The 27,311-nt window shown below is 39.0% G+C and overlaps 1 protein-coding gene across 1 annotated transcript in view; it reads left to right on the top strand.

Annotated features, from left to right (window-relative positions):
- Nucleotides 1-27,311, top strand: part of UGCG (UDP-glucose ceramide glucosyltransferase) — a 42,519-nt gene that overhangs the window by 1,642 nt on the left and 13,566 nt on the right. The window contains exons 2-3 of the mRNA XM_061632233.1: nt 21,092-21,233; nt 24,812-24,914. Of these exons, the coding sequence (XP_061488217.1) occupies nt 21,092-21,233; nt 24,812-24,914 (245 nt within the window). The remainder of the gene's footprint in view (nt 1-21,091; nt 21,234-24,811; nt 24,915-27,311) is intronic.

A 27,311-nucleotide genomic window follows, 5' to 3' on the forward strand; every position in this document is an offset into this window, starting at 1 on the left:
AACCTGAATGATTTCAGTGTGGATGCTTTTAAAGATATTCTGTGGAGGCAGGTGTACATTGTCCCACTGTGTCTAATTCTGTATGTACAAGCAAAGTGTGAAATGGAACACATGATTTTAAAGTAGGACATATATATCCTACTTTTCAGGCAAGCCAAAAAGATGTGACTATACAATGTTGGATAGCATAGTTGCAATGGAGGGGCAAGCAAATGCTTGTTGAAATATTGATAAATGGTGAAATTAATCTCCCATGGAGAGAAAAAGTTGTTAGAAGTTTTTTCTAGGTAAAATTTGTTTTGTTCTTTTCAGAGGTGAGATTTGATGACACATTGGTATGTTTGCAGAGTGTTTGGGGGGAGAAGACGGAATATAGGAAAGAAGATTGAGAGAGGGATTACTGTTTGTTAAAGCGTTGATTCTTTCTTTAATGAAACTCCAGATTTCTCATACATGTCACTGATTGCTATACATGGATTGCTGGGTTACACACGGAGTATTGAAATGAATTCAGTGTCACTAAACTTCTCTTTTGTGTGGCTTTTTGGAGTCTGTATTGAAAAATAATTATATGGTTGTATGCATGTAAAGACTGAGGTGATTTGATAAGAAACTAATAATCAGTTTGGAATTTTATATTATTTCGAATGCAGGGCTGTTGTCCTGTAAGTGTGACTCCTAATAATGTGATTGTGATAGATCTATTATAGCTCCTTGTTTATCCATGAATCCTTCAAACATAAATACAACACACCACACTCCTCTGTGGTCTGTCATTGACTACAGAGTAAGGGATGACATTCATCAGTGCCATCCTGCTTGCCTAATAGAATTCTGCTTGTGCAATGGAACTTTCTCCTCCCTCTAAGCCCCCAAGTTTGTTTTGGAGGGCTTGGGGCTTCTCCAGAGGAGATTTGGGGCGGGGCTACAGGAGGAAGGGGATGTCCTGTTATATTCTCTAGTGTGATGTTGAATATCACCCTAAAAGTGCAGCCAAACTTTTTTTGGTACACTGAACACTGTTGTGAAATGCAATAGAACTTTAGCTGCAAAACTACAGTAGGGTGCCATTAAATAGACCTGCATATCATGAATTTTTTAATGTAATGTTCAGAGGAAAGGAATTTATTCTTTGTAGTTGCGTGTTGCATACTAATCTAAATTAGTGCAGTCGGAACAAAATTAAACATTTTGGGTGACTTCAGTATCATACAGTATATGAGCAAGGCTTTGTTATCACTACAGAAAGCAGGTGGGGAATTGTTGTACAAACCACTATGATTGTGGGTTTGTTGCTTTCTCTTTGCAGTACACCTGCATACTTAAAATTTCATTGAGTAGTATGCCTATAGCAACTTAACTCATACATGGTGATTATATGAGGGCAGGTAGCTGCTATCATGGTAGGTGGAGCTGTTTGTGCAAGGCAGAAAAATAAGCTCATGGATAGAAATACATATGATCTTATATGCCTGAGTATCAGTATGGACCTTTTACCTCTAAATGATCTACTCTCAAGAAATATTAGTGTTAAAGTCTTGTCAGTGATTTCATGATAGCTTATCATGCACTTTTAAAGTAAAAAACATGAAAGTATTCCTGTGGTGTGTTTTTTTAAGTCCACAAGGAAGAAACGTATGTACAATGTTTCAGGAAACAATTCTTGTTGCAGTTGTACTTACAGCCAGGTTCTATAGCAAAAACTGTATCTTATTTGTAACTTCAGTAGCTTTAAAATAATTTGTAGCATGGCACTCTGAGTTAGAAAGTAGATCTCCCACTATAATAGCTAATGGCTCTGTACTATAAAATAGATAGGATTGTTGTTCTTATGTAGGCCAGTAGTCTAAATTCTGGTCCTACATTTTATGAATGTCAGCCCATATTGAAAACTTTTTAATTTTACGTTAATAGAAGTAGCACATGGATTATGTTCTCTTTAAGCAGCATAATAGGGACCATACTTGCTATCTGCATAAACACTGACCTATAATCCCAGTTTACAAACATCATCATCGTACGGTCGTGTGCGTTTTAAGTTACAGGATGTGTCCAGGTTGAAATACTGTTGTAACATAGAATTCTTCTGTGTCATGATGAAAGTAATAAAATCCAATGCTGAATGATATGGATTGGGGAAATGCCTGAATTAAAACAAAAGTTGTGGCAGGAAAACTGAGAAGGCAGCTAAATATTAAGGCGTTTATGTACAGATCCTTAGTAGGAATGGATACACTGTTTGCAGCAGATCTTTGTGTACATTCTGATTAACAGAGCTTGCAGTACTGATCTGTTTGGAATGCGAGGAAATTCCACTTCTGCCCCCCCTCCAAATAAGTGACCAATGATGTGGAAAGTGATTATACATAGGATGCGGGGGGGGGCAGTTCTAATCCAGTAAAGTTCACTGTGAGCGCACCCCACCTTAAAAAAGAAAAGAAAAGAAACTATTAGAGGCTACCATCTAAAACCCCAAAGCCTTCTGAATCAGGCCAGTGGCCCATCTAGGCAAGCATTCAGTTTTCACAGTGGCCAACCAGATTCTTAGGGGAAGTCCACAAGCAGGACCTGAGCACAAGAGCACTCTCCCCTCTTGTGGTTTCCAGAAACTGCTATTCAGAAGCATTCTATTTATTTTATTAAAATATTTATAAGCCTCACTTTTCATAAAACTATATCAAGGCAGCATTGCAGCATACAAAAACATGATAGAATTGAAAATCAATATAAATATCATTAAAAACAATAATAAAAGCATCCAATATGGCTAGTGTTGAGGAAGGAATTTACTTAACCCTTTCTCTCCAGGGCATTTTAATGCTCAATATTGCCCTCAGCTTCTTCTCCACACTTGGAGGAAGATACAGATCTCAGTATAGTTTGCCCTGCAGGGGAGAAAAACAGCTTGGCAGGGATGTGATTTAAGCAAGAAACTTGCTTGGGGAGAAACAACCCCTCCCCCAGTAGTGTTTTGCCCAATATTATAGTCTACTGTACAGCTTTATGTTAAGAAAGGAGTGGGCGGATTTACACTGAGCTAAATGTAGTTTGGTGATAAAGCATCTGCATGTGGATTGCTCTTGCAATTTTATTTTATAATTAACACTTCTCTTCAATGTTATAAGGTAATTACTAATGACAAAAGTCATATAAATCTAGAAGGAATTGTAAATAAAAATGGTCACTCTTCCAGGATTTATAAAGTTTGAAAATAGTTCTTAAGGGAGAATAGATTTTAAAAGGCAGAGTAGTACTTTTATACTAATTTCATGGATTCAAGGCTGTTAATAAAGGCAGTTAGCAGAAGCTTCTGAGACATTAAAGTTCCTGGATCTATAGAATAAATTTGTGGCTCAGATTGAACTTTGCTCCCCAGGGGCTTGCCCCTTTAATCTTTCAGGATCCGTTTCAATCACTGTGGAAGAGGGCGGTGTTCCACAAGCTTCAGTCCCTAGGATTTTCCCAATCTGTTATTTCCCATTTGGGCTTCTATAAAACCAAAGAACTACTTGCACAGCGTATAAGAGACACAGAATTTCAGCACAACATGTCTTTATTGCCAGCCTTTCCATATATTTGGCCCAGAATAAAAGTGCCTGCTTTAGCCTCTTATTTGTCATCATTAAGTCTTCCTAAATATAGGAAGGCTTTTTCCTGGGCCAGATTTAATGTCTTGCCTTCTGCAGTCCTAAAGTGTAGGTATAAGAAAGTTCCCCGCCTAGAGAGATTTTGCATTTGTAACACGGGGGCGGTGGAGGAGGTGGAACATGTTATTCTTCATTGTCACCTCTACTCCGACCTCCGATCACGATTCATCTCCCCTTGTCTCTCCAACATAAGGGCCAGCACCCATGGTAAAAACAAGTTGTACCTTTTACTGGAAGATCGTGTCCCTTATATCTCTGACATGGTTGCAAGATTTTGTGTTGCTGCAATAGCCCGCAGGAAAAGTCTGATCTCAACTTTAAATTGTTAATACTCTGTTTATGGAAGTATGTTTACTGTGCAAAGCCGGTCTTCGACCGAATAGTATTAGTATAGTTTTATAAATTTTAAGGCTGTATTGTATGTTTTTTCTTTAATGTATATATATATATATATATTTAATTGGTCTTTGACCGTAATAAATTGTTGTTGTTGCTAAACATTAAGTAAATGTCTAACCTTTTTGTCAAACATAGGTTGCACATTGAAATAAGCATAATATTTAGAAGAACATGCCTCACTACTTAAAATATGTTTCAAATTCTGCAACATATGGATAGTTCAGTGCAATACCACTAGCCTTATAAAACTGTTATGTGTTTGTACATCACAACTCCCACTTTAGTGAGAGGTTAACAGTCCTCTCCTTTTTTTCTATAGCAGTTATTTTTCAGATCTACTTAACCATGTTTGTGTGGTAGCCTAGAAAACAAATGAAAAACCCACAAAGGTATTTATTTTCAGCTTAGAGGTTTTGAAGCATCTGATTTTAAGTTGTTTCTCTGAGTGTATGGATGAAGAGTAGAGAAAAATTAAGTGCATGAAAAATGAACGAATAACCTAGCTCATGTTGGTTGCACACCTTTCAGTGCTGGGGATACTTTGTCCCCGTCTTTGGAGCTGTATTAAAACAGTAGCTGGTACTGCTAATACCAAAAAAGTCATAATCAGTGCAGACATAGCATGCAAGGTGTTTTATTTGATGCAAAGGAAGTGGAAAGACAGTAGGGCTTTCCATGGTTTCTTGGAACAGCATCCCGAGGGTAGCAGTCCTACCGATCAACTCTAAAAGCATTGATGACATCGAGAATTGTTCAATGTTTAACTCTTTCCCTGGTACCTCAACCTGAATTAAGTACTCCAGTAACAATCGTATTTGATTGTAGGCTCATATTGTAGCCTTGCAAATCAGCTGCCTGGTCTTCTGAGGCTGGTAAACATTTTATCTAGGTGACCAAGTGAGACAGCTATGTGCAACCTCCCCATGTCTCTCCCCGTTGCAGACATGGGGAAAGTGCTTAGGAGACTTTGTCTGTTTAAGGTGGACATATGTTCTGGAGCAGGTAGATGGGACTGTTTCTCTTCACAAGTGTGAGAGAAATAAAATAGCTGGGTAAGCCTTTTTCAGAACAGAGTCGCTCCTGAAGATTGCACATTGGACCGGCTCTGTCACTCCCTTCTGTATGAGAAGGGTGGGGATATTCTGACATGGTACCTCCAGAAAAAAGTTCTGATTTAAGTAAAGTTCTAAATACATTGTGCTAACTGGCAGGACTGTCTTTCTTTTCTGTCTCTTCAATAGGAAGAGAAAGACTATAAGAGTCCAGCCAGTCCCACTTGTTCACCCAATCAGGCAAACAGAAGAGCTGGCTGCTTTATTTCTTTCTGCCTCTCGCCTCCTGCTAGAGTGAAAGAGACAGAAAGGACTCTGACAGGCCTGGATGGCGCTGTTGTGCTTTCCATCTCTCCCTGATAGTAAGAATGGAAGTCTGTGCTCGTGTTCTATAGCAATATTAAGCAGTACTGACACTTCTACTCCTTCCTTCTAGGATGCTATCGCATAAGAAGCCAGCATCTTTTTATGTTCTACTGTACAGTTTCTGTGCCCTTCTAAGAAGGGGCTATGTTTCTAGTTCCTTCTGTTTTCTGGAAGAGGGGAGAGCTATGGTATGCGTTTCTAATACTAATCTGTTTTGATGCTTTTCCTTTCTAACAACATCCTTGTATATTTTTTGTCTGCCAATATCTCCAGGATTGGCTTTTTGGAGTTAACCTTGGATATTTTACTTCATTTTCTGACTACTTTTCTCCAAGTCTGGCAAGCGTATATTTCACTTCTTCACAGAGTCATTGGTAAAAGAAATGAAGACTATTCAATTATTCTTAATAATCCCAGATTCGTCTTTCTAATTTGTTGTGTTTTACAAGATGGATTTAGAAAGGGAAGAGGCACCAGAGATCATATCGCAAACATACTTTGGATAATGGAACACCAAGGAATTTCAGAAGAAAATCACCCTGTGCTTTATAATTACAGCAAAGCCTTTGACTGTTGTTGTTGTTGTTATGTGCCTTGAAGTCGATTACGACTTATGGCGACCCTATGAATCAGTGACCTCCAAGAGCATCTGTCATGAACCACCCTGTTCAGATCTTGTAAGTTCAGGTCTGTGGCTTCCTTTATGGAATCAATCCATCTCTTGTTTGGTCTTCCTTTTTTCTACTCCCTTCTGTTTTTCCCAGCATTATTGTCTTTTCTAGTGAATCATGTCTTCTCATGATGTGTCCAAAGTATGATAACCTCAATTTCATCATTTTAGCTTCTAGTGACAGTCCTGGTTTAATTTGTTCTAACACCCAAGTATTTGTCTTTTTTGCAGTCCATGGTATGCACAAAGCTTTCCTCCAGCACCACATTTCAAATGAGTTGGTTTTTCTCTTATCCACCTTTTTCACTGTCCAACTTTCACATCCATACATAGAGATCGGGAATACCATGGTCTGAATGATCCTGACTCAGTCTCAGTGAGACATCTTGGCATTTGAGGACCTTTTCTAGTTTTCTCACAGCTGCCCTCCCCAGTCCTAGCCTTCTGATTTCTTGACTATTGTCTCCATTTTGGTTAATGACTGTGCCGAGGTATTGATAATCCTTGACAAGTTCAATGTCCTCATTGTCAACTGTAAAGTTACATAAATCTTCTGTTGTCATTACTTTAGTCTTTTTGATGTTCACCTGTAGTCCTGCTTTTGTGCTTTCTTCTTTAACTTTCATCAGCATTCGTTTCAAATCATTACTGGTTTCTGCGAAGAGTATGGCATCATCTGCATATCTTAAATTATTGATGTTTCTCCCCCCAATTTTCACACCTCCTTCATCTTGGTCCAATCCCGCTTTCCGTATGATATGTTCTACATACAGATTAAACAAATAGGGTGATAAAATACACCCCTGTCTCACACCCTTTCCGATGGGGAACCAATCGGTTTCTCCATATTCTGTCCTTACAGTAGCCTCTTGTGCAGAGTGTAGGTTGCGCATCAGGACAATCAGATGCCGTGGCACCCCCATTTCTTTTAAAGCATTCCATAATTTTTCATGATCTACACAGTCAAAGGCTTTGCTGTAGTCTATAAAGCACAGGGTGTCGGGAGGATGAGCTGGGCTCCTGGGGGGTTGTCAGAAGAGGATTCAAATGGCTGGCAGAGGGAGGAGGGAGGAACTTACCCTCTGTGGAGCGAAGCCGAAACAGAGGACATGCCAGAGATAGGGTCGCCTAGCAACGGGGAGCCTGAGAGCCTTGAAGTTTTAGAATCCCCCCCAGACATTCCCAAGCCCTCCCTTCTCCGCAGCTCAGAGCAAGAGGGAGGGCTGATCACAGCAGAAAGGTGGAGAGATGGTTTACCCTCAGCCCCTTTTTATCACCCATAGGGGAATCGGACACTTCAGAAGAGGAGGAGGTGATGCCTCCTCCCTCACCACGCACACGCAGACGGTTGAAAAGACAGGAGAGAAGGGGGGGAAGGCGGGCAGTACCTGAGGGGGAGTTAAGGAGGAGCGAAAGGTTGCGCGCCCGTTTAGCCCCTTCTTAAAGAACAGGCGGGAAGCAGCCCCTTGCTCTGTCAACTTTCTCCCAATGTCGCAGGACCTGTATCCCTGTATTGCTTCATGAGAAAGCGCAGTCTTTGTTGGACATTACTCTAATAAAACACGAATTAACTACAACCTCTCGTCTGGTTCCTGAGTCGCATCCTGGGCCTGACACAGGGTGATTTTCTTCTGAAATTCCTTACTCCATTCAGTTATCCAACTTATGCTTGCGATATGATCTCTGGTGCCTCTTCCCTTTCTAAATCCAGCTTGGACGTCCGTCAGTTCTCACTCCATATATGGTAAGAGTCTTTGTTGTAGAATCTTGAGGTACTTTACTTGCATAGGATATTAAGGCAATAGTTTGATAATTACTGCATTCCCTGGGATCCCCTTTCTTTGGAATTGGGATATATATTGAACGCTTCCAGTCTGTGGGCCATTGTTTAGTTTTCCATATTTCTTGATAAATTTTTGTCAAAGTTTGGACAGATTCAGTCTCAGTAGCTTGTAGCAACTCTGTTGGTATGTCATCTGTTCCTGGTGATTTGTTTCTTCCAAATATTTTAAGAGCAGCTTTCACCTCACATTCTAAAATTTCTGGTTCTTCATCATATGGTTCCTCCGTGAATGAATCTGCCATCCTTGCATCTCTTTTATAGAGTTCTTCAGTGTATTGCTTCCATCTTCCTTTTATTTTATCTCGGACAGTCAGTGTATTTCCCTGTTGATTATTCAACATCCCTACTCATGGTTTAAATTTCCCTTTCATTTCTCTAATATTTTGGAATAGGGCTCTTGTTTTTCCCATTTTGTTGTCCTTTTCTATTTCTATACAATAACTATTGTAATAGTTTTCTTTGTCCCTACATACTAGTCGTTGTATAGTTGCATTTAGGGTTCTGACCATGTTTATATCTCCTTTTGCTTTTGCTTTCCTTCTCTCTTTAACCTTTTTAAGAGTTTCTTCGTTTAATTAGAGGTATTGTCTTTTTGCATTCTTCCCTGATAATGTCCCTGACTTCAGTCCATAGTTCTTCTGGTTCTGTGTCAACTAAGTTTAAAGCCTCAAATCTGTTCCTTATTTGATCTTTATATTCTTCTGGGATGTTATTTAAATTGTATGTTGGCATTATGAGTGCTTTGTTGTTGTTCTTTAGCTTTACTCTGATTTTCGATACGATCAGTTCATGATCTGTACCGCAGTCTGCTCCTGGTCTTGTTTTTGCAGGAAGTATGGAACTTCTACATCTTCTGTTTCCAACTATGTAATCAATTTGATTCCTATATTGACCATTTGATGATGTCCACGTGTACAGTCGTCTTTTTGGTTGCTCAAAAAATGTGTTGGAAAGAAACAAATCATTGGCTTCACAGAATTCAATAAGTCTTTCTCCTGCTTCATATCTGTCTCCTAAGCCCCATTTCCCCACAATTCCTAGTTCTTCTCTGTTCCCTACTTTTGCATTCCAGTCCCCCATGATTATCATCATATCTTGTTTTGGTATGTGATGAATTTTCTCCTCTACTTCTGCGTAAAAAAATCTCTCCTATTCTTCTTCTGCATTTGATGTTGTAGCGTAGACTTGGATGATGGTTATGTTAATAGGTTTCCTGTTTAATCTCATTAATATCACTCACTCAGACCTTTGGTTCATGAAAAACTATGGAATGCTTTAAAAGAAATGGGGGTGCCACAGCATCTGATTGTCCTGATGCGCATCCTATACTCTGGACAAGAAGCTACTGTAAGGACAGAATATGGAGAAACCGATTGGTTCCCCATCTGAAAGGGTGTGAGACAGGGGTGTATTTTATCACCCTATCTATTTAATCTATACGCAGGACATATCATACAGAAAGCAGAAGGAGGTGTGAAAATTGGAGGGAGAAATATCAATAATTTAAGATATGGAGACGATACCATACTACTAGCAGAAACCAGTAACGATTTGAAATGAATGCTGATGAAAGTTAAAGAAAAAAATACAAAAACAGGACTACAGCTGAACGTCAAAAAGACTAAAGTAATGACAACAGAAGATTTATGTAACTTTACAGTTGACGATGAGGACATTGAACTTGTCAAGGATTATCAATACTTTGGCACAGTCATTAACCAATATGGAGACAATAGTCAAGAAATCAGAAGGCTAGGACTGGAGAGGGCAGCTGTGAGAGAACTAGAAAAGGTCCTCAAATGCCAAGATGTCTCACTGAACACCATAGTCAGGATCATTCAGACCATGGTATTGCCGATCTCTATGTATGGATGTGAAAGTTGGATAGTGAAAAAGGTGGATAAGAGAAAAATCAACGCATTTGAAATGTGGTGCTGGAGGAGAGCTTTGCATATACCATGGACTGCAAAAAAGACAAATACTTGGGTGTTAGAACAAATTAAACCAGAACTATAGTTAGAAGCTAAAATGATGAAACTGAGGTTATCATACTTTGGACACATCATGAGAAGACATGATTCACTAGAAAAGACAATAATGCTGGGAAAAACAGAAGGGAGTAGAAAAAGAGGAAGACCAAACAAGAGATGGATTGATTCCATAAAGGAAGCCACAGACCTGAACTTACAAGATCTGAACAGGGTGGTTCATGACAGATGCTCTTGGAGGTCACTGGTTCATAGGGTCGCCATAAGTCGTAATCGACTTGAAGGCACATAACAAAACATACAGTACTGCCCTCTTCATGTGATTTCTAGTGAGTTATGTAATTTCTCAAGATTTCTTATGAGACTGTTATGTGGAATGGTATTAAAACACCTTGCTGAAGTCCACCACATCATATCAGCTGAATTGCTCTTGCACAATAAGCCAATAATTTTTCCAAAGAAGGTAACTTGGTTTAGTATGGCATATCCTATTCTTGACTGGTAGTAATAAGTTTCATCAAAGGGCTTGAAAGTTAATATTTTCCTAGTATCTTTCCAAGTTGAAATGTTAAATTAGTGAGTCTACAACCTCTGACATTTTTTTGGTCCTAAATTAAAGTTCTCATTGATAGTTGTTGTTGTTGTTGTTGTTGTCCTGCCCTTCCTCCCAGGAGGAGCCCACTAGTACATACATACTAGTGATTCCAATTCAAATGAGTTCACATTTTCCTGATGTAAATTTCCTTATCTTTTCCTCATTACTTGCTGCTCTCATTACAGTTTTCTGTCATGAAGCAAATAGGTGTGAGTCCACTCTTCATTCTTTTCAATGTTCACTCTCTACATTTCACAAACTGATCCAGTTTATTCCGTAGTTTCCTTTTTTTTTTTGTTTCTAACATATATGTAAATCCTGTTGGCTTTTGGGTAATGTAACACTGTTTTGGGAGAGATCTTTTCTCACTAGATAAATCCCAATTCTTTATTGCTGTACTTGTGCTGTAACCTGCCCATCCTTCCACATTCTGAACAATGTTGTTGGAGTTTGTGAGCATCTGGAATCCTATCCTAGGCCGTCAGTGGTATGTAAGTGTAAAAATTAAGTATTGGCATGCTTCAGGGGGCTCAATTCAGTTTTCAGTCTGAGTGCTGGAACTTGACAGCCCCTTTCCTCCCCTTCCTAATGCATCTTGAAATAGTTCCAGGGAAAGGGGAGTTTAGAGACATGAGTGAATGAGCAATAGGAAATGTATTTTCTTCTTGGTAAACGCCAAACTTCCAGCCTGTCTTCAATCTTTTTGGCCACTGCCTTGAAGAGAGACTTAAGCATGCCAGGGAGAAGAGAGACTTTATCTGTCTCATGTAGCACATAAGAAAGCTAGGAAGAGTGGCAGCTGGGCTTATTGGCAGGCCACCTTAGGCAGGAAAGATACATTTTTGCTTCTTCAAATGGCTCTGGTAGAAGAAGAAAAGTGAAGCAGCCCTCTAACTGCTAATAAAATGATGACAGAAATGTCTCAATGGGTAATACAAGAGTAGGGGGCAGGCACTTGTAAAAATACATTTAATAGATGGCCATTAATCCTTCCCTGAACATTGCTTTAAACTGTAGGCTGTGAACATATCTGTAAGAAAATTTTAACTTAAATTGTTGCGTCTACCTAGTGATCATGCCAGTACTTTTTACGTCCCAGGTGCAGAGGAAACTACTCTAAATTCAGTTAGTATTTTCCCCCCTGTGCTGTGTTGTTATGTAACTTAGGCTAAATGGGGCTCCTCAAATTATTTTTGTGAAACTGGTTATCTATTCCTGTTGCAGGACAGTTGCACTATTTGATTCTAAATATATTTCTAAATGAGTTGTCAGTGGAGCTTTTTTACAACATGCTCTGAAATATTTAGTCATAGAAACACAGGAACCTGCCTTGTACAGAGGAAGACCCTTAGTCCATCTACTACAGTATTGTCTACACTAACTGGCATAGGGGTTGCCAGGTCAGAAGCATCCCAAACCCTGAGATTTCTAGGACAGGCCCTAGTGATGTCATGTGCGGGCCCTAATGATGTAATTAAGCATGATACATTAAGCATCAACAACAGTTCTTGGAGCATATTACTCAAACAAAAGAAATTATCTGTTTGGAAGTTAAGATAGAAGTCTTAGCTAAATGAGGGTGTTTCCATGTCCAGCTGAAGTGACGGGGTCATTCCTTCTCATCTGCTTAGGGAGCCTGGGTAGGGAACATTTAATCTAGTCTACTTGCATCTGGCAAGAAGGGTTTAAGTGCCCTTAGGCCAGACAAGTCACCAGAACACCATTGTAGGGAGAAGGGGCCTAGTATTGTGAAGATGTTAGATGGGAGCACTCAGGAGTAAAGATGGAAGTCCCTGAAGGCTGCAGTTCTAAACACACTAAGGGACTAAGCCCCACAGAATAGGATGTACGTCTGAGTAGATATGGTTAGGATTGTGCTGCTGATAAGGCTTGACTAGGGATCCTCCGCAAAGATACCCATATCAAAGCAGGGTTGGCAACCCCTTGCCTGGAATGCCCTGCCAGCCTTTTAACATGGCTGCTCCAAACTTCTTTACAGACTTGACCTTTCCCTGTAGAGCAGCCTTTTTCAACCAGTGTGCCTCCAGATGTTGTTCAACCACAACTCCCGTCAGCCAGCATTGCCAATGGTCAGGAAAGATGGGAGTTGTGGTCCAACAACATCTGGAGGCACACTGGTTGGGAAAGGCTGCTGTAGAGAGAGGCTTGAGAAATGAGTAAGAGTTAATAAGAATCTCTACCCTTTCCTGCCTATGCTGTGAGCTGCTATAAACTCACTTTGACAGCCAACCCAATTCCAGTGAGTAATAATTGACAGAGAAAATGCACATAGTTTGGTCTACCTTGACAGGCAGTAGCTGGGGAGCAACAGCAATTGAAGCCACACTTCCCAGTATGTGAATTCTCTTACCACAATCGGGCAAGCAGCAAACTATCATGCAAACAACAAGGTGCATCATCAATGGGGTTAAGGGGACTGAGCTGAGCCCATGGAACCACGGTTGTTGCTTCTGGATGTAAGGTAGTGATGTCAGAGGTAAATGAAATGCAAATAGAAAAAAGAAAAACGAGACAGTGATTATTTCAAAAATGCAACGCCATACCAAGCACAACAAAATTCCTGCGAATAAGGCAGAAAATTCAGCATCTCACAACCAGTCAGGGTTCCTAACCAAAACTAAAAGAAATCCTGGCAGCCAGTCAGCCAGGGTCACAGAAATCCCCATGCGGCACAACCTGACCTGGGGGCTGCAGTTTTGCAGAATGCTGTGGCATGATTACTGACATGATTGAGACCCTATCAACACAAAATACGTCTGCTCTGAAATCTGCACTAGTTACCAATTTGCTGCCAGGCCAAGTTCAAGCTGTGCTTTCCATGTTACTGGTGCCACATAGTACTTGTTCTGCTCTTGTAAGAAATTGATCCTTTAGTGTAGCAGCACCTGTGCTTTGGAACTCCCTGCCTATTGACTTTAGGCAGGTTCCTTCATTGTACTCTTTTTGGCAGCTGCTAAAAACATTTTTGTATAGGCAAGCCTACCTAGGCATGTAGAAACTATTATGTTTTTAATCTGTTTTTAACTCATTGTTGGCCTTATTATTTTGAATATTTTAAAATACCTGTCTTTAACTGTTTTTGCCAATACTTTTGTGTTAATTCCTTCTGTAAACTGCTTTGAGCTTCCCCCCCCAATAAAGCGGTATATAAATGTTGTAAATAAAACACATAAATTTCAAAAATTCTTTCAAAAAATATTTGAAAGATAAAATGTATAATATGCTATTTTTGCAAATAATTTAGAAAAACTCTGCATGTACACTTTCATTATAATCGTAACTGAAATTGTTTACAGTAAACAATTGCCTACCAAGATCCTGCAGTGATTTTTTCTACATCTGCACACAGAGAGAAAGAGACTTTTACTACTGCTGAAAGTGACAAACTTACTCAATTTATGAGATTTTCAGACAAGCAGGAAAAGACAATAGTTTTATAGCTATTGTCTGGAGGCCAACAAATCCCTTGTCAATCACAACCTGACTTCACTTATTGGCTACAAACCTGAAAGGGTGGGGTTGAAGCAGCCAGCTATGAGCTCATTTAACAGAAGTTGCAAGCGGGTAGCTGTCGTTTTGATGTATATAATGAACCAGGCCACCTAGAAACTTAATTTTTTGAAAGCTGAGAGTCTGGAGATTTGAGTGACTCGCCTCGAGAGGACCTCAAAAATCTGAAGTCCCCAGGCAAAAACTGGAGACTTGGCAGCAGCTTTCCAGGATTTCAGATGGGACGTCTCAGCCCTACCCAGAAATGCCAGGGATTGAACCTGGGACTTTTTGCATGCAAGATATGACCTCTACCACTGAGTCACGGCCCTTCCCCTAGTCAGATGTATGGGACTTGCTTCCAAATAGAATTGAATATTGATATTTGTATGTAATTATTGTAGTGGGGTTATGGATGGGGTGCTGTTTTAATTGTAAACTTGCCCTGGCACCTTCTGATAAGGGGGTGGGTAAAAATATTATTATTATCAATATGCATGGGATTACAGCCTTAGTTTCTTGTGCAAAGATTTGCAGTCAAGATACAGAGCAGGAATGGGGAACCTGTAGTCCTCTAGCTACTGTTGGACTACAACTGTCATCATTCCTTACTTTTAGCCATGGTGGCTAAGACTGATGAAGAATGTATCCAACATCTGGAAGGCTGCAGGTTTTCCACCCTGATATAGAGCATGCATGGGTACCACCTCTCATTGCTGCCCAAGAAGAAATGAGAATGGGGGCTACTTTAGGGACTGGGTCATTCACCACTTTTCCAGCAGGTCCTTTGGTAAAATGTGTTGAGAACTGAGGGGTATGCTAGAACTCTCTAAATTGAGGTATTGTATGTTCATCTAGTCAGGATGGAGTAGCTCAGTTGATTTGTTTTAAGCACGTGAGTGGGTGAAAATCTGTGATAATTCCTCCTTTGCACACTTTGCAATATCTTCAGTGTAGTATTTCTGTTCTGTCATGGAAAGCCAAATTCCTAGCCAGCAGTAATACACTATGGATTAAAATTGTTTATATCCCAGTAGTAGGTGAAATAAGGTGCAAATGAGATGAGATCATTAATTATATCTTACCCAATTTCTCCATCTGTTTAATGCAGGCTGTTAAATCATTAGCAATAATGTAATAAAAAGCAATAATAAATGTATGCTTAAAATTAAACACCATGAACCATACAAATCTTTCTAAAGCCTCATGGTAGCTTTGAAAAAGTTGGCCAGCCAAGTCTTGCACATATTCCCACAACAAAAATGTATCCGTGCACTTTATCTTGGGGCTCATGCCAAAGCCCTGATATTGTTTGGTAAAAGTAATTTTAATTGGGAGCTGCCCTGATTATCATAAATACTCACAAATTCACTTGGATTTGAACTGTGGTTGTCATAATATGTAAAATGATGCCAAGTGCTTGGCTGTCAAATTAAGCTGTTCTGAATATACCATGGTATGGAGTAGTGATTGGGAAACCTTTGACCCTTGGTCACTCGTACCCAAATATAATGACATTTGTGGACACAGGAAGAATTGCCCCACTAACTTCTGAGTTGGGGAAATCCTTCTACAGGTATCTCCTAAGTATATGTGTATATACAAGTGTGTGTGTGTGTGTATGTATATATATGTATATCACACACCTGCATGGATAGTGGAACCATAAAGTATTTGTGGACTAGGGTATGGTTGTACAAATGGTGTGCTAATCATTGGAGAAGTACAGTAGCGTTTCTGTTTGGAAGAACAACATAACTTTATTACTAGCAAAGCTTCTCTTCTAGGTGTTTAGGGTGGAATTGTTGTACCTCACTTTTATGGGGCATCCACATGACATCATCCAAGTATCGTTCAGTCCTCCTGTATTTTCCCTCAGCTTCTTCCATATTCTCTCACACTACAGAAAATCTATTTGGAAAAATTGAACAATAGTGCAAACACTACAGGTGTGGGTGCTACTTTTTTGCCCCACCAGCAGATGTGCTTTCCACTTATATAATGTATCAGAAAGGTGAGCCTATTACAATTTAACACACCTTCACTGTAAACTGTAAGCTTCATGGCCAGATTTATTTTAAATCTAAATATAATTTATTTATGGTCAACTGATGACAAATAAAGTTATGGAATATAAAATACACAAGTTTATTAAAAGCAAAAAGCAAGAATAGACTGTTAAAGTGAAGTAGCTGCATTTATGAATTTTACAACTTATTGTAAACCGCCCAGAGAGCTTCGGCTCTGGGGCGGTATAAGAGTTTAATAAATAAATAAATAAATAAATAAATATAAATAAATAAATAAACTTGCTCTCTGATTAAAAAGAGCTCTAAAAAAGATTGACCTCTGAAGATTGACCTAGGAAAGACTATTTAATGAGCTATATAAGTTTCTCTAACTCCCTGATAAAAACTGCATTTTAAAAGAACATGGAAAACTGATTGTACTCTTCATTATTACAAGAGAATCTATTGTTTATAGAAACTTTATTATATCTGCCCTATAAAAGCTTTGAAGGAAAGGCATTAAAGAATGCCAGTGAAAAACCTTTGCTGTATTTAATAATAGGTAGCCAGTTTAAATAAGGTATCCCATTCTTAGAATTAGGACATGGTAAGTCTTGTGACAGGGATTTTAATGCTAAACATGTTGCTAGTTATAACCTCTCTCCCCTGCCCCAGCAAAATAGCTAATAAATTTGTTAGCGCTATAATTTAAAAAATGATCAAAAGAAACAAGTATTGCCTTTCTGGTCACCAACATTTTAGCAACAGGGTTTTTCCCTCTAATGAAACACTTCTGATTTACAGTTCCAGTCCAAATGAATAAACACTTAATGCTAATATAAACTGATTTTTTTAACTGTGAAAATTGACCTTCCCATCCATAGCAGGCATGGGACACCCACTGGTGTGGTGGGAAGATACCAGGGTGTGTGAACAGAAAAAGCATAATGCCACCAATTAGACAGTGTAGAAAGCTAATTACAATTCTGTCTATAGGTTACAAGAGAAGAGCAGTGATTAGTAGTGCTAGGAGGTGCACAAGTTTCATTTTAGTAAGAAATTCTCTATCTTAGTAAGAAATATTGTTACCACATAAACCAAAGTAAAATGAAAGTTTGCGCACCTGTAACCAGGCAAGAAAGCTGCCACGGATGGGGACAGCCATTCCAGTGCCAATCTTGTCAGGTAGCTCACTGGTACAGAAACCACAGGCAAAGTCAATTGGACCTGTGAACGATATGAGATAGTGGTTTTATAGCAATGCTGTATGTCGTAACAGTAATACATAAAATCTGTACCATTGTTGTGATTTATTTCATATTAAAACACGTCAGGCACTTAAATTGTAGCCAAAAAACCCCACTGAATGAATATACATAATTTCCCTATGCTGAGGAATAATTTCCCTAAGCTGAGACTTAGATGTGACAGTTATAGAGTTGTTGATAAGATCTCTGGATTATATCTTGTTTCATTGAGAAATAAGGGATTTCTCATAGTTGGCAGCTGTAAATAACACTCTGGCCTTCTCTTCCAAAATGTGTTGTCTGATATGAATTATTCAAAGTAACTTAACCACCAGAACTTTCCAAATGGGGCTTATTTTCTTCAACATAAAAATCAAATCCCCAGATTAGAGTGACACAGGGCTGCTGATCACTGAGGTCGCTCACTAACATGTCTACTGTTGTAGTGTCATTTTGCTACTTCTTGCTGGTTTGTGACTTAAGGCAGGGCCACAGGATCCCCAATAACAGGGTTTATTTACTTGGGTCAAAGTCAGCCAAACTCTTGGTCTCCTACCAGGCTGCTTCAGTCTATCATCCCTCCTTATCTTCCAAGTGGTCTAAGCTTCATGGGGGGACTCATAAAGGCCAAACCAGGAATCCAATTCATACGTTTCTTTGAAAGGAATATAAAAAGGGTGAAAGCAGTGAGTATGTGCAATAAAAGGGAAAATAAATAGTTAAATCACATAATTGGTCTATCTAATCCTATGATAGGCAAACTGACATAGCAAAGACTTTCATCAGTGTCACTCAAACAGTTGGTAACCTCTTCAAATTGATAAAAAATGGGTGACAAAGCATAAGTACATGATGTCATGTTTAATGCTGTTGAATCAGGGTTGATTGTAATTGGTCAATTGCCATTAGTTGTCAATGAGGGAAAATCCATGTAGGCAAGAAATGCTAGAGGTAAAGGGAATCAGTATTTGTTTTTTTGTGGACAAGTGAGAATTGGCAGAGATGTGGCTAATATTTTCTGTTGTACAGAAAGCCTTATGGAAAGAGGCAGTCCTGGTTGGGATGTTACTTAGAGAGGTACATGAAACAGGCCTGCTATTCCAACCGCTATATGGCAGGTTTTAAATGTCAGGCTTGTCAGGTTTAAGGTTTTGTAATGGAAGCTTTTTGAAATTTGGTTCTGTTCTTTTAGACTCTACAAATCATTTAAGGCAAAATAGTAAAAATGTTTGTAACCTAGAATTCTTTGCGAACATATTTTCAAGTCTACTAATTAAAAATTCCATCAGTTCCCCACATCCAAAACTGTTGGAGCAGTTTGGCCTCAAATTTATTTTGTTTATTTAAAAACATTTCTAAACCACCTACAGTAATAGTTAACAAATCCCCCAGGAAACAAGCTCCTTTTGACAAAGTTTTTTTGAAGGGGAGGGCACACACTCTGCCATAGTCAGAATGTGGCTGCTTCTCTACTGGATTGTTGCTGCTGGCAGGCTGCTCTCTTATGTATGGCTGGAATGGTGCTCCTTGCCAGGTAGCGCAGGGGCACCATTAAACAGTGGTTTGGGTGCCCTGGAGGCATTGTTTACTGTAGACACATCTGCTTGAGTGTAGGGGAGAATGGCAGAGAGAAAGAGCCCAAGTACAGGGTGGTGATGGTGGCTGCCCCTTGCCTGCCTGCTCAAGTGTATGGAAAGGAGAACTGTGCTCAAAGCTTTAGATTGCTATAGCAAGATGCTACATGATAAAAGAGGTGGAACCAAGGGGAGGGGGACTTACGCAACATCCTCAGCCCTTTACGGCTCTGTTCTGCGGCCCTCTGTTCTGGCAGCCAATACATCAGGAACAGGGGGAGGCAGAAGGAAACATGCATTTCATTTCCTTCTACTGCGCCCTGCCGACGCAACCAGCATCCTTCCTTCCAAGCAGCTCCTGATGGATACTTGAATGTGGTGGCCCCTTCCGCTGACTCCATTTCTACTGGCTCCACTCCTCTGAGTTGGATTTATCTGTAAGTCGATATTCAAAACCAACATAATACAAAACAACATAAAACAATTAAGCAATATCATAAAAACAATAAAACAACATTATAAAAACAGGATATCTCAAAACTGGCTTCTTGATATTGAGAAAAATTGCCACTCATATTTCAACTTCAAATTCTGTTTTCTACATTTATTTCAGTTATAAAAACCAAATACATTAACATGCATGTTAAGGAAAAGTCAACTCTTGCTTTGCAGTGTAAAAGCTATAGACATCTTGTTTAGGACAACTCTCAGTGTTGAGTTTTGTTGTAGAACTGTACTGGCCTCTGACCTCTGTACTTGCAACTTGAAAACAGAGCCAGGACTTCATAGCCATTTGTCTTGTTTTTAATGCTGTGAGCATGTTTAAACTGCAGCATAGATACTGGATCAATAATACGTGATTTGTATTATAGGTGGTGTGAGTTTAGGACTAAACTAGACATGACGTCATTTTTTAAATGCAAATTGCATCATCTGGGGAAGGCTGATAATTAGTTATCAGACTAAGTGTGGAAAAGGCAATTTAACCCTTTTATTCTGTGATGCAGGCTTGAGGAAAATACCTTTTCTGAAGCTCATTAAAACTTTGTGGGGCAGTCCATCATTTGCAGCACTGGGGAACTTCTTTCCAATACAAATACTAGCATCTGAGGAGGGATTTTCAGGAGGAGTGGCTTAGATTCCTCCACCATACTTTTCCTTGCTGATGCAATTGACATTTTATTATGCGCATTACATCTGGTGCAGTTCAGCCCTTAATTGATACTTCCTTAGAAAAGTAAAAAATATATACTTTTGTATCCTAAATGGTTTACAATTCTTAGCTCATGAGACAGCAAACAACGGTTCTGATCTGTAGAGAACGCTTCCTGCCTCATTTCAGTTTCAGTTTACGCTTCAGCTAGAAAGCTCGTATAGCACAGTGGGGAGGAGAGCCTGGCTGGGAGTACAGAGTCTGTGAATTCAAATCCCTGCTCGTGTCTCCTGGGTGTAAAGGGCCAGCTAAAGATCACCCCACAGTGAGTGGCTCAGGAGTTACGTGCCCTGCCACCTGTGCAGCTGTGGGCAAGCTGCTTAGTCCCAAGGAGCCCAGTTGCCTCCCATCTGGCAATTGCAGACAAGGAAGGGGCTGGCTTGTACAGCTGTGGCAAGCTGAGCAGGCCCTAGCCAGCTGGGAAGGACTAGCCTCAGAAGGAGGCAGTGGTAAACCCCCTCTGAATACCGCTTACCATGAAAACCCTATTCATAGCGTCGCCTAAGTCGGGATCGACTTGAAGGCAGTCCATTTCCATACTTCAGCTATTGCGATTGGAGAGCAATGGCCTCCTGTGGTCCACGTTGACTCTTTGGTTTGGTAGGGACTGAAAAAAAGAGACACCTAGACATGGTCCTATGCATCCATTCTTTCCTTTTGACCCACATTCAGATCAATGTGGTCAGATGGGGACTGGGGGGAGGGGACCAAGACTGTGTTCTACGTTGTTACATAATCTTGTAGACTTATTGGAAATGGTGGGATTTTTCTTGTGTCCTAACTTGCTATGTCTCATTCAGAATGCATCAACATGCAGAAAGCTGTCCTTACATTCTCTTCACTTCTTCCTAGATCTAATGAAGGAGACTTAACTATAATTAGTCCTTCATCAAACTGAAAATGAAGAGTGAAATTTAAATGTTTAAATTATCACACTGTTCTAGTGATTCCTAAATGGCATTTTTCTTTTTTTTTTAGGCACTTACACCTTAACAAGAAAGCAACAGACAAACAGCCATATAGTAAGCTTCCAGGTGTTTCACTTCTGAAGCCTTTAAAGGGTGTTGATCCAAACCTCATCAACAACTTGGAAACCTTCTTTGAATTGGATTATCCCAAAGTATGTATCAAAGTCTTTTAAAAAACTATTCTTGTGGGGTTTTTTCTCTTACCTAACAGAATGTTATAAAACATGACATTTCAGAAGAGCCTTCCCTAAACTGATGCCCTCCAGTTGTTGTTGGACTCTAGCTCCCATCAGCACCAGCCACTGTGGCCAATGGTCAGGGATGATGGGAGTTGTAGTCCAACAGCAGCTAGAGACGCCAGGTAAGGGAAGACTGCTTTGAAGAGTGTATGTATGGGCTGAATGTTTTATTCTTTGTGCTCCAGTGGGCAACAGCCCTTTTGCAGTTAGTATTATATAACTAGCTTATATTTGTTCATGCATGAAGGGCAGCTGCCACTCCTAGTTTTCAAAGATATTTGTATGAAGTGTGTGGCGCCACACACTCCTTGAGGCTACCCAGTTTTACAGAATAACTCAGTTGGTGCACAGGCATAACCAGACTACTAGATATCAAGTAGTTTGTATGCAATGCAAACTCTCCATACAAGAAGACCAGGAGCTTATACTCTAGAGCAACTGAAGATTTGAATTAATTCCTCTAAGGTACCCACCTCAGGTGATGGGTGTCAGACTAGCACTACTATAATTGCAGCATCCAGTACAGAATACTAAAAACTGATGGTATGTTATTTTTTCTGTTTTCACATACTAGCAGTGTATCACATTCTATTCAATTCTGGGTTGTGGGAAAGGTATTTCTTAGAAAGATCTGCACAAGCATCCGGAATAGGAGCTTTACAAGCCCAGCTCCGGTTCTTTTATGCCGGACTGGCAAAAATGATCAATGGATTTTAATGAATTTACATATCCTTAATATCCATGTTTTATTTTTATCTGTGCTTCATAAGACAGCTAATGTTGTAGATGAATAAATCTCATATAAGCATGGTATTATGTAAACTCACAAATGTTGAAAGTGTCTTCCCAGAAATTGTAATGTGAGGGTCCATTGCTTTCATTACTACACAGCTTGTTTAAACCTGCCAACTAGATGTTTTTAACTGTGGTTTGCTGGTCAGGTGCTCTTACTCACATCTATTTTAATTGATACTGTCCTATATGAGCTGGAGTTGTTTGAAATTCCTCTGGATGTAAAGTGATAACATCCTTCCTGAAATCTAGGCAATACTTCATAATCTAATTATTCATATAGGCTACAGACGTCTTATTCTCAATTCAAAGTGAAAATTTCCCCTTTCTTTGTAATTTTATTTCTTTTGGTTGTCTGTGTTTAAAACTGTACTTGCAGTGATTTGACTTGCTTTCAGAGAAGGGGAAAGTCATAGAATAGTAGAGTTGGAAGGGGCCTATAAGGCCATTAAGTCCAACCCTCTGCTAAATACAGGAAATCAACTTAAAGCATAAGTTCTAGTATCATGAAAAGTTAATTTGAATAAGTATAGTATGAGACGTTCAGCACTTTTTCTTTATAGGTATCTGTGCCTAGCCCATGTCAATACGAAATACTCATGGAAGAGGGTGAATTGACTGTGTTCAGATTTTCTAGTGCAAAGTTTAACTGATGGAGTTTGCAGTGCTTCATGCTAAGCAACCAAATTCACCACATAGAGTAAGACACAAGTAATGCATGTTGCTAAATAAGAGTGTAATCCAACTTGCATTTACACCAGGCTGAGGGGAGTTGGATGCAGCGAATTTCCAGCTGAGGTGGCAGGATCCCGGCTCAGCCAGGCTACACTAGCATAAGTCCTTCAGCCCAGCTGAGCCGGGACCCAGCCAGCTCGGCTGAAACTGGCACAAGTGGAGCTGGCATGAGGCTCGGAAAAGGGGCATGTTGGGGCATGTCAGAGGAGGGGCTGAGGTGAAGGGACTTAGGCCACTTCCAACTTGTGTTTGGAGCACTCCTGCAGGTCTCAATCCAGGCAAAAGTTATGCTGGGGGAAAAGTTGGTCTAAGAAAATAATTGCAATAGAAGTCAATGGAGAGGGCTTACTCACCAGTAGGGGTATTTGGAAGAGCAGACTTTTACTTTCTGGTCCCAGCATTCAGCCATTCCAGAGGCTTCTGAATGGCAATTGGATGCACTGAAACTTTATGCTGGCTTCCCCTCAGTTGGATTGCTCTGCCCATCAGACTAAAACTCACATCTTAAAATGAACCAAGCTATTGAACTGAGAGGATAGCAAACAAAACAAAACCAAAAACGTATTTGTATATCACCCCCTCATAAAATATCAGGGTAGTGTACAGCAATATAAAAACATTTTTAAAAAGCATTGAAAGCAGTACAAAACAATAATTAAAATGACTGACTACTCAAGAAACTTTTTAATTGCATAGGCCTGTTGGCATATAAAACTCTTCCAACAGATGCCTACTGGGAGGAAGAGTGGGATATAAATCAAAAAATAAATAATAATATAAATAAAAAATAATGCTTGAACACAAGGATGGCAGCTGAATCTCTGCTGGAAGATTATTCTGCCCTAAATCCCCAACTTCTGGTTGAGGTGAGTCAGACCCCTGTAACACAGGGGACAGCTAATAGCAGTCTTTGGGATGATGTCAGTGATAGAGCTGGGCTACAAGGGCTTAGTCAGTTCTTAAGTGAAGCCTGGACCCAAGTTGTTCACACTCAAGTCATTGCAACATGTATTAAGTGATGATATTGCTGGCCCCAAACCTTTATAATGGTAAACTTGTAGTTGGTGAGTCAGTTAACATTTTGGTGTCAGAAAAAGAATGTTTAATACAGAATGCTAAGACCGATCAATTTGTCACATGCACATTTCTGCAAAATCAATATCTGAAGATAATTTGCAGCATATACTTTATGTACAATATATCCACTCTTGTTAGCCTCTCCATCTTAGACACCATTAGTATTTTTCTGAAGCTTTTTTGTGTGGGGCTCACCAAATGGTGTGTTATGTTTGTGTTAAAATATTTTGTAAAAATTCCCATCTCTGTTCTGGGAAGTAATTGAGTAATATCCTGAGTAAAATTAAGTCTACATTATTACTCAATACCTCTCAATTTTTTTTCTACTTTGGACAAAAGATGGAGGTTATTACAAGACAAAAAGGAATGACTTTCACTGGTTGCTGTAGGGAAAGGGAAAAGGGTTTGGTGGCTGCATTAACAGTGGCTGTATTTGTGAAACCATCAGATAAAATATTACCAAGAAGAAATGGGAAGAATTGGTGCTGCTTGTTTTCTGGAACAGAGGTTTTCCAGCAACTTATTTGAATGCTGCTCCTCCAGGATTTTTTTGGTGCAGCACTCATGGAAAACTGATATTTTTTATTCAGCTACCTGAAAAATCATTGGTAAAATAGATAAACTGATGGGCAAATTATGGCAGCATACATGGATAAAAATCCAGTAAAATAATTTAAACTTTCTATGAAGTTCCATTTCTGTTAAACTGCTTTTCTTGAGCAAAAAAGGGTCATCTGCTGATGAGAAAACTTTAGGAATGTTGCTTTGACAAACAAGATGTTGTAATGATATAACTAATAATTTGCACCCTTCTCCATTTTGATTCTTGCCATTAAGCCTTAAGGAGTTTTCTTTATATAACTGTTTTTAACATACTCTTTTCACAGTATGAAGTGCTTCTTTGTGTACAAGATCATGATGATCCTGCCATTGATGTGTGTAAAAAGCTCCTTGGCAAATATCCCAATATTGATGCAAGACTATTTATAGGTGAGTGAGGAAAGAGTTCTATCATGCTGTAGCCTTTTAATAGATTGGACTAGTTAGCACAGAACCCAAAAGACAAAATAAAAAGGGGTGTAATATATTAGTCTACAAATATTGTTGGTCATGTAATATGTATGTGTAAAGCATTCTTGCAGCAGAGTCACAGATTGGTAAAACAAATTCAAACAAAATGAAAAATAACTTCATTTACTTTTTTTGTAATATGTTATATTTTGGAATTGTCATAAATATCAAACAAATAAAAATACACCTCCAATAGCTGAAGTATGCAATACTGAACTACTACACATATGGGTAAGGTAAATAACTTCCCACCCTCATTATTCCCACCTCCCCACGTGCACCATCAATGAACTGTGAAATCTGTGGAGTTTCTTAGATCCAAATATTCAAAGATGAAGTAGCAAAACTGACATATCTGTGCAAGTGACTTCTTCCCCTTATTTCATATAAATCTAGAATTACAAGATTCCTGCCATTTTATTTATTTATTTATTTATTTATTTATTTATTTATTTATTACGTTTATATGCTGCCCCATAGCTAAAGTTCTCTGGGCAGTTTACAAAAAATTAAAAACATTGAACATTAAAACAAATATACAATTTTTAAAAAGCATACAAAGTTTAAAACCATGAAGCCTTTTCAGTGGTGGCCCCCGAATTATGGAACAATCTTCCTGAGGAGGTACGCCTGGCGCCAACATTACTATCTTTTCGGCGCCAGGTTAAAACTTTCCTCTTCTCCCAGGCATTTTAGTATGTGTTAAAATTGTTTTTAAATTGTTTTTTAATTTCTCTGAGAATTTATAAATTTTAAAAAAATTGTTTTTAAATTGTTTAAATATGTGGTTTTTGTATTGATGTTTGATTGCTGTGAACCACCCAGAGAGCTTCGGCTATGGGGCGGTATATAAATTTAATAAAATAAATTAAATAAATAAATAAGCACAAATAAACAAGTTAAAAGTTTTTTTAAAGTATCTCTGTCATAAACGGCTCCAAATGGAAATATCTATCCATCGTTCCCAGTGTATGTATACTGCCCTTTCTCCACTTCACAATGAGAATTTACAATAAAGTACAATTAGCTCACTGGGTGACCTTGGGCCAGTCACTGCCTCTCAGCCTCAGAGGACGGCAATGGTAAACTACCTCTGAATACCGCTTACCATGAAAATCCGATTCATAGGGTCGCCATAAGTCAGGATCAACATGAAGGCAGTCCATCATTACAAGCATTACAATTACATGATTAAAACAGTACAAAAACAACAATAAAAAGGAAATTGCTGGAGTTGTTTGAGGTAAATATCAGTGTAGCTGTAGCAATTCTGGATCTGCACCAACTATTGCTGCATTTCTTCAAATTTCATGTCAAACATTTGTCTCAAATGCAAAGGGAAAAAAGAAAAGGTTTGATCTGTGGTATCTGTAATCTTTCCTCTCCAACAATTCCTTTTGTGTGCATGCCTATAAAATGGCTTGCATGTGGGAAATGAGCTGTGTAAATTCAACAGAAGTGTCTGCATAAGTGTTGTAATACAAAACTTGGTATTGCTCTCAGCTCCCCAACAAAGTACACTTAGTGGTAAGTACAAGCATGTATCTTGATGCTACTTGCTGCTGGAATCTTTAGATTTCTGCATATTATAAAAGCACACAAGAGCTGTGCTTTTAATCCCTGGGCCTACTGTACTCAACCAGCTCTTGTGCTGAATTCTAGAATCTACCTGCTATTGTTTCATCAGCTAGATTAAAGTATAAAATTCTGTTTGAGAACCTGGTCAGATGGCAGAACACCTTAATGTTGAGCTGAGAGCCTGATGCATTTAGTGTTTTTTTTTTTAGACTCAGAAACAGCATTTACATTTCTGCCTATGCAGTTTTCAAATAATGTTTCATCATAGCCTCTTTTCCCCCTTTATCTGCTTGTTTTGAGAAATAGAAAGTTGTTCTAAAATTAAGAGAGGATCATATGAGTAGAAAGGAATTATATGGGGTTATATTATCATTGATTTTACTATTCCAAAAATTAATAAAAAGTGCCCATTTCTCTATAAACCTATTTTGTTTTTGATTAATTGATGTTCTTTGATAAGTCAATTTAGTCAACAGGACAATTTCCCATATCTTCTGTAGCCACTCTTTGAATGTTGGAGCTCATTTTTCTCTCCAGAGTTGAGTGAAACCTTGCTCCAATGATCAGTTTGGTAACCATTTGTAGATCCGTGTTATCCACTTCAATTTTTATCAGACATAAAAGGATAGTTTTTGGATTTTTACAGATGTTATCTCCTGTGATTTCTTGTAGTCAAACCAGGTTCCAGAATTTTTGTGTGGTTTTTTTATATGGAGTTTGCTTCTGGTGCCCTGATGC

The sequence above is a fragment of the Rhineura floridana genome, chromosome 1 (assembly GCF_030035675.1).
Source record: "Rhineura floridana isolate rRhiFlo1 chromosome 1, rRhiFlo1.hap2, whole genome shotgun sequence".
Taxonomy (NCBI): Eukaryota; Metazoa; Chordata; class Lepidosauria; order Squamata; family Rhineuridae; genus Rhineura; species Rhineura floridana.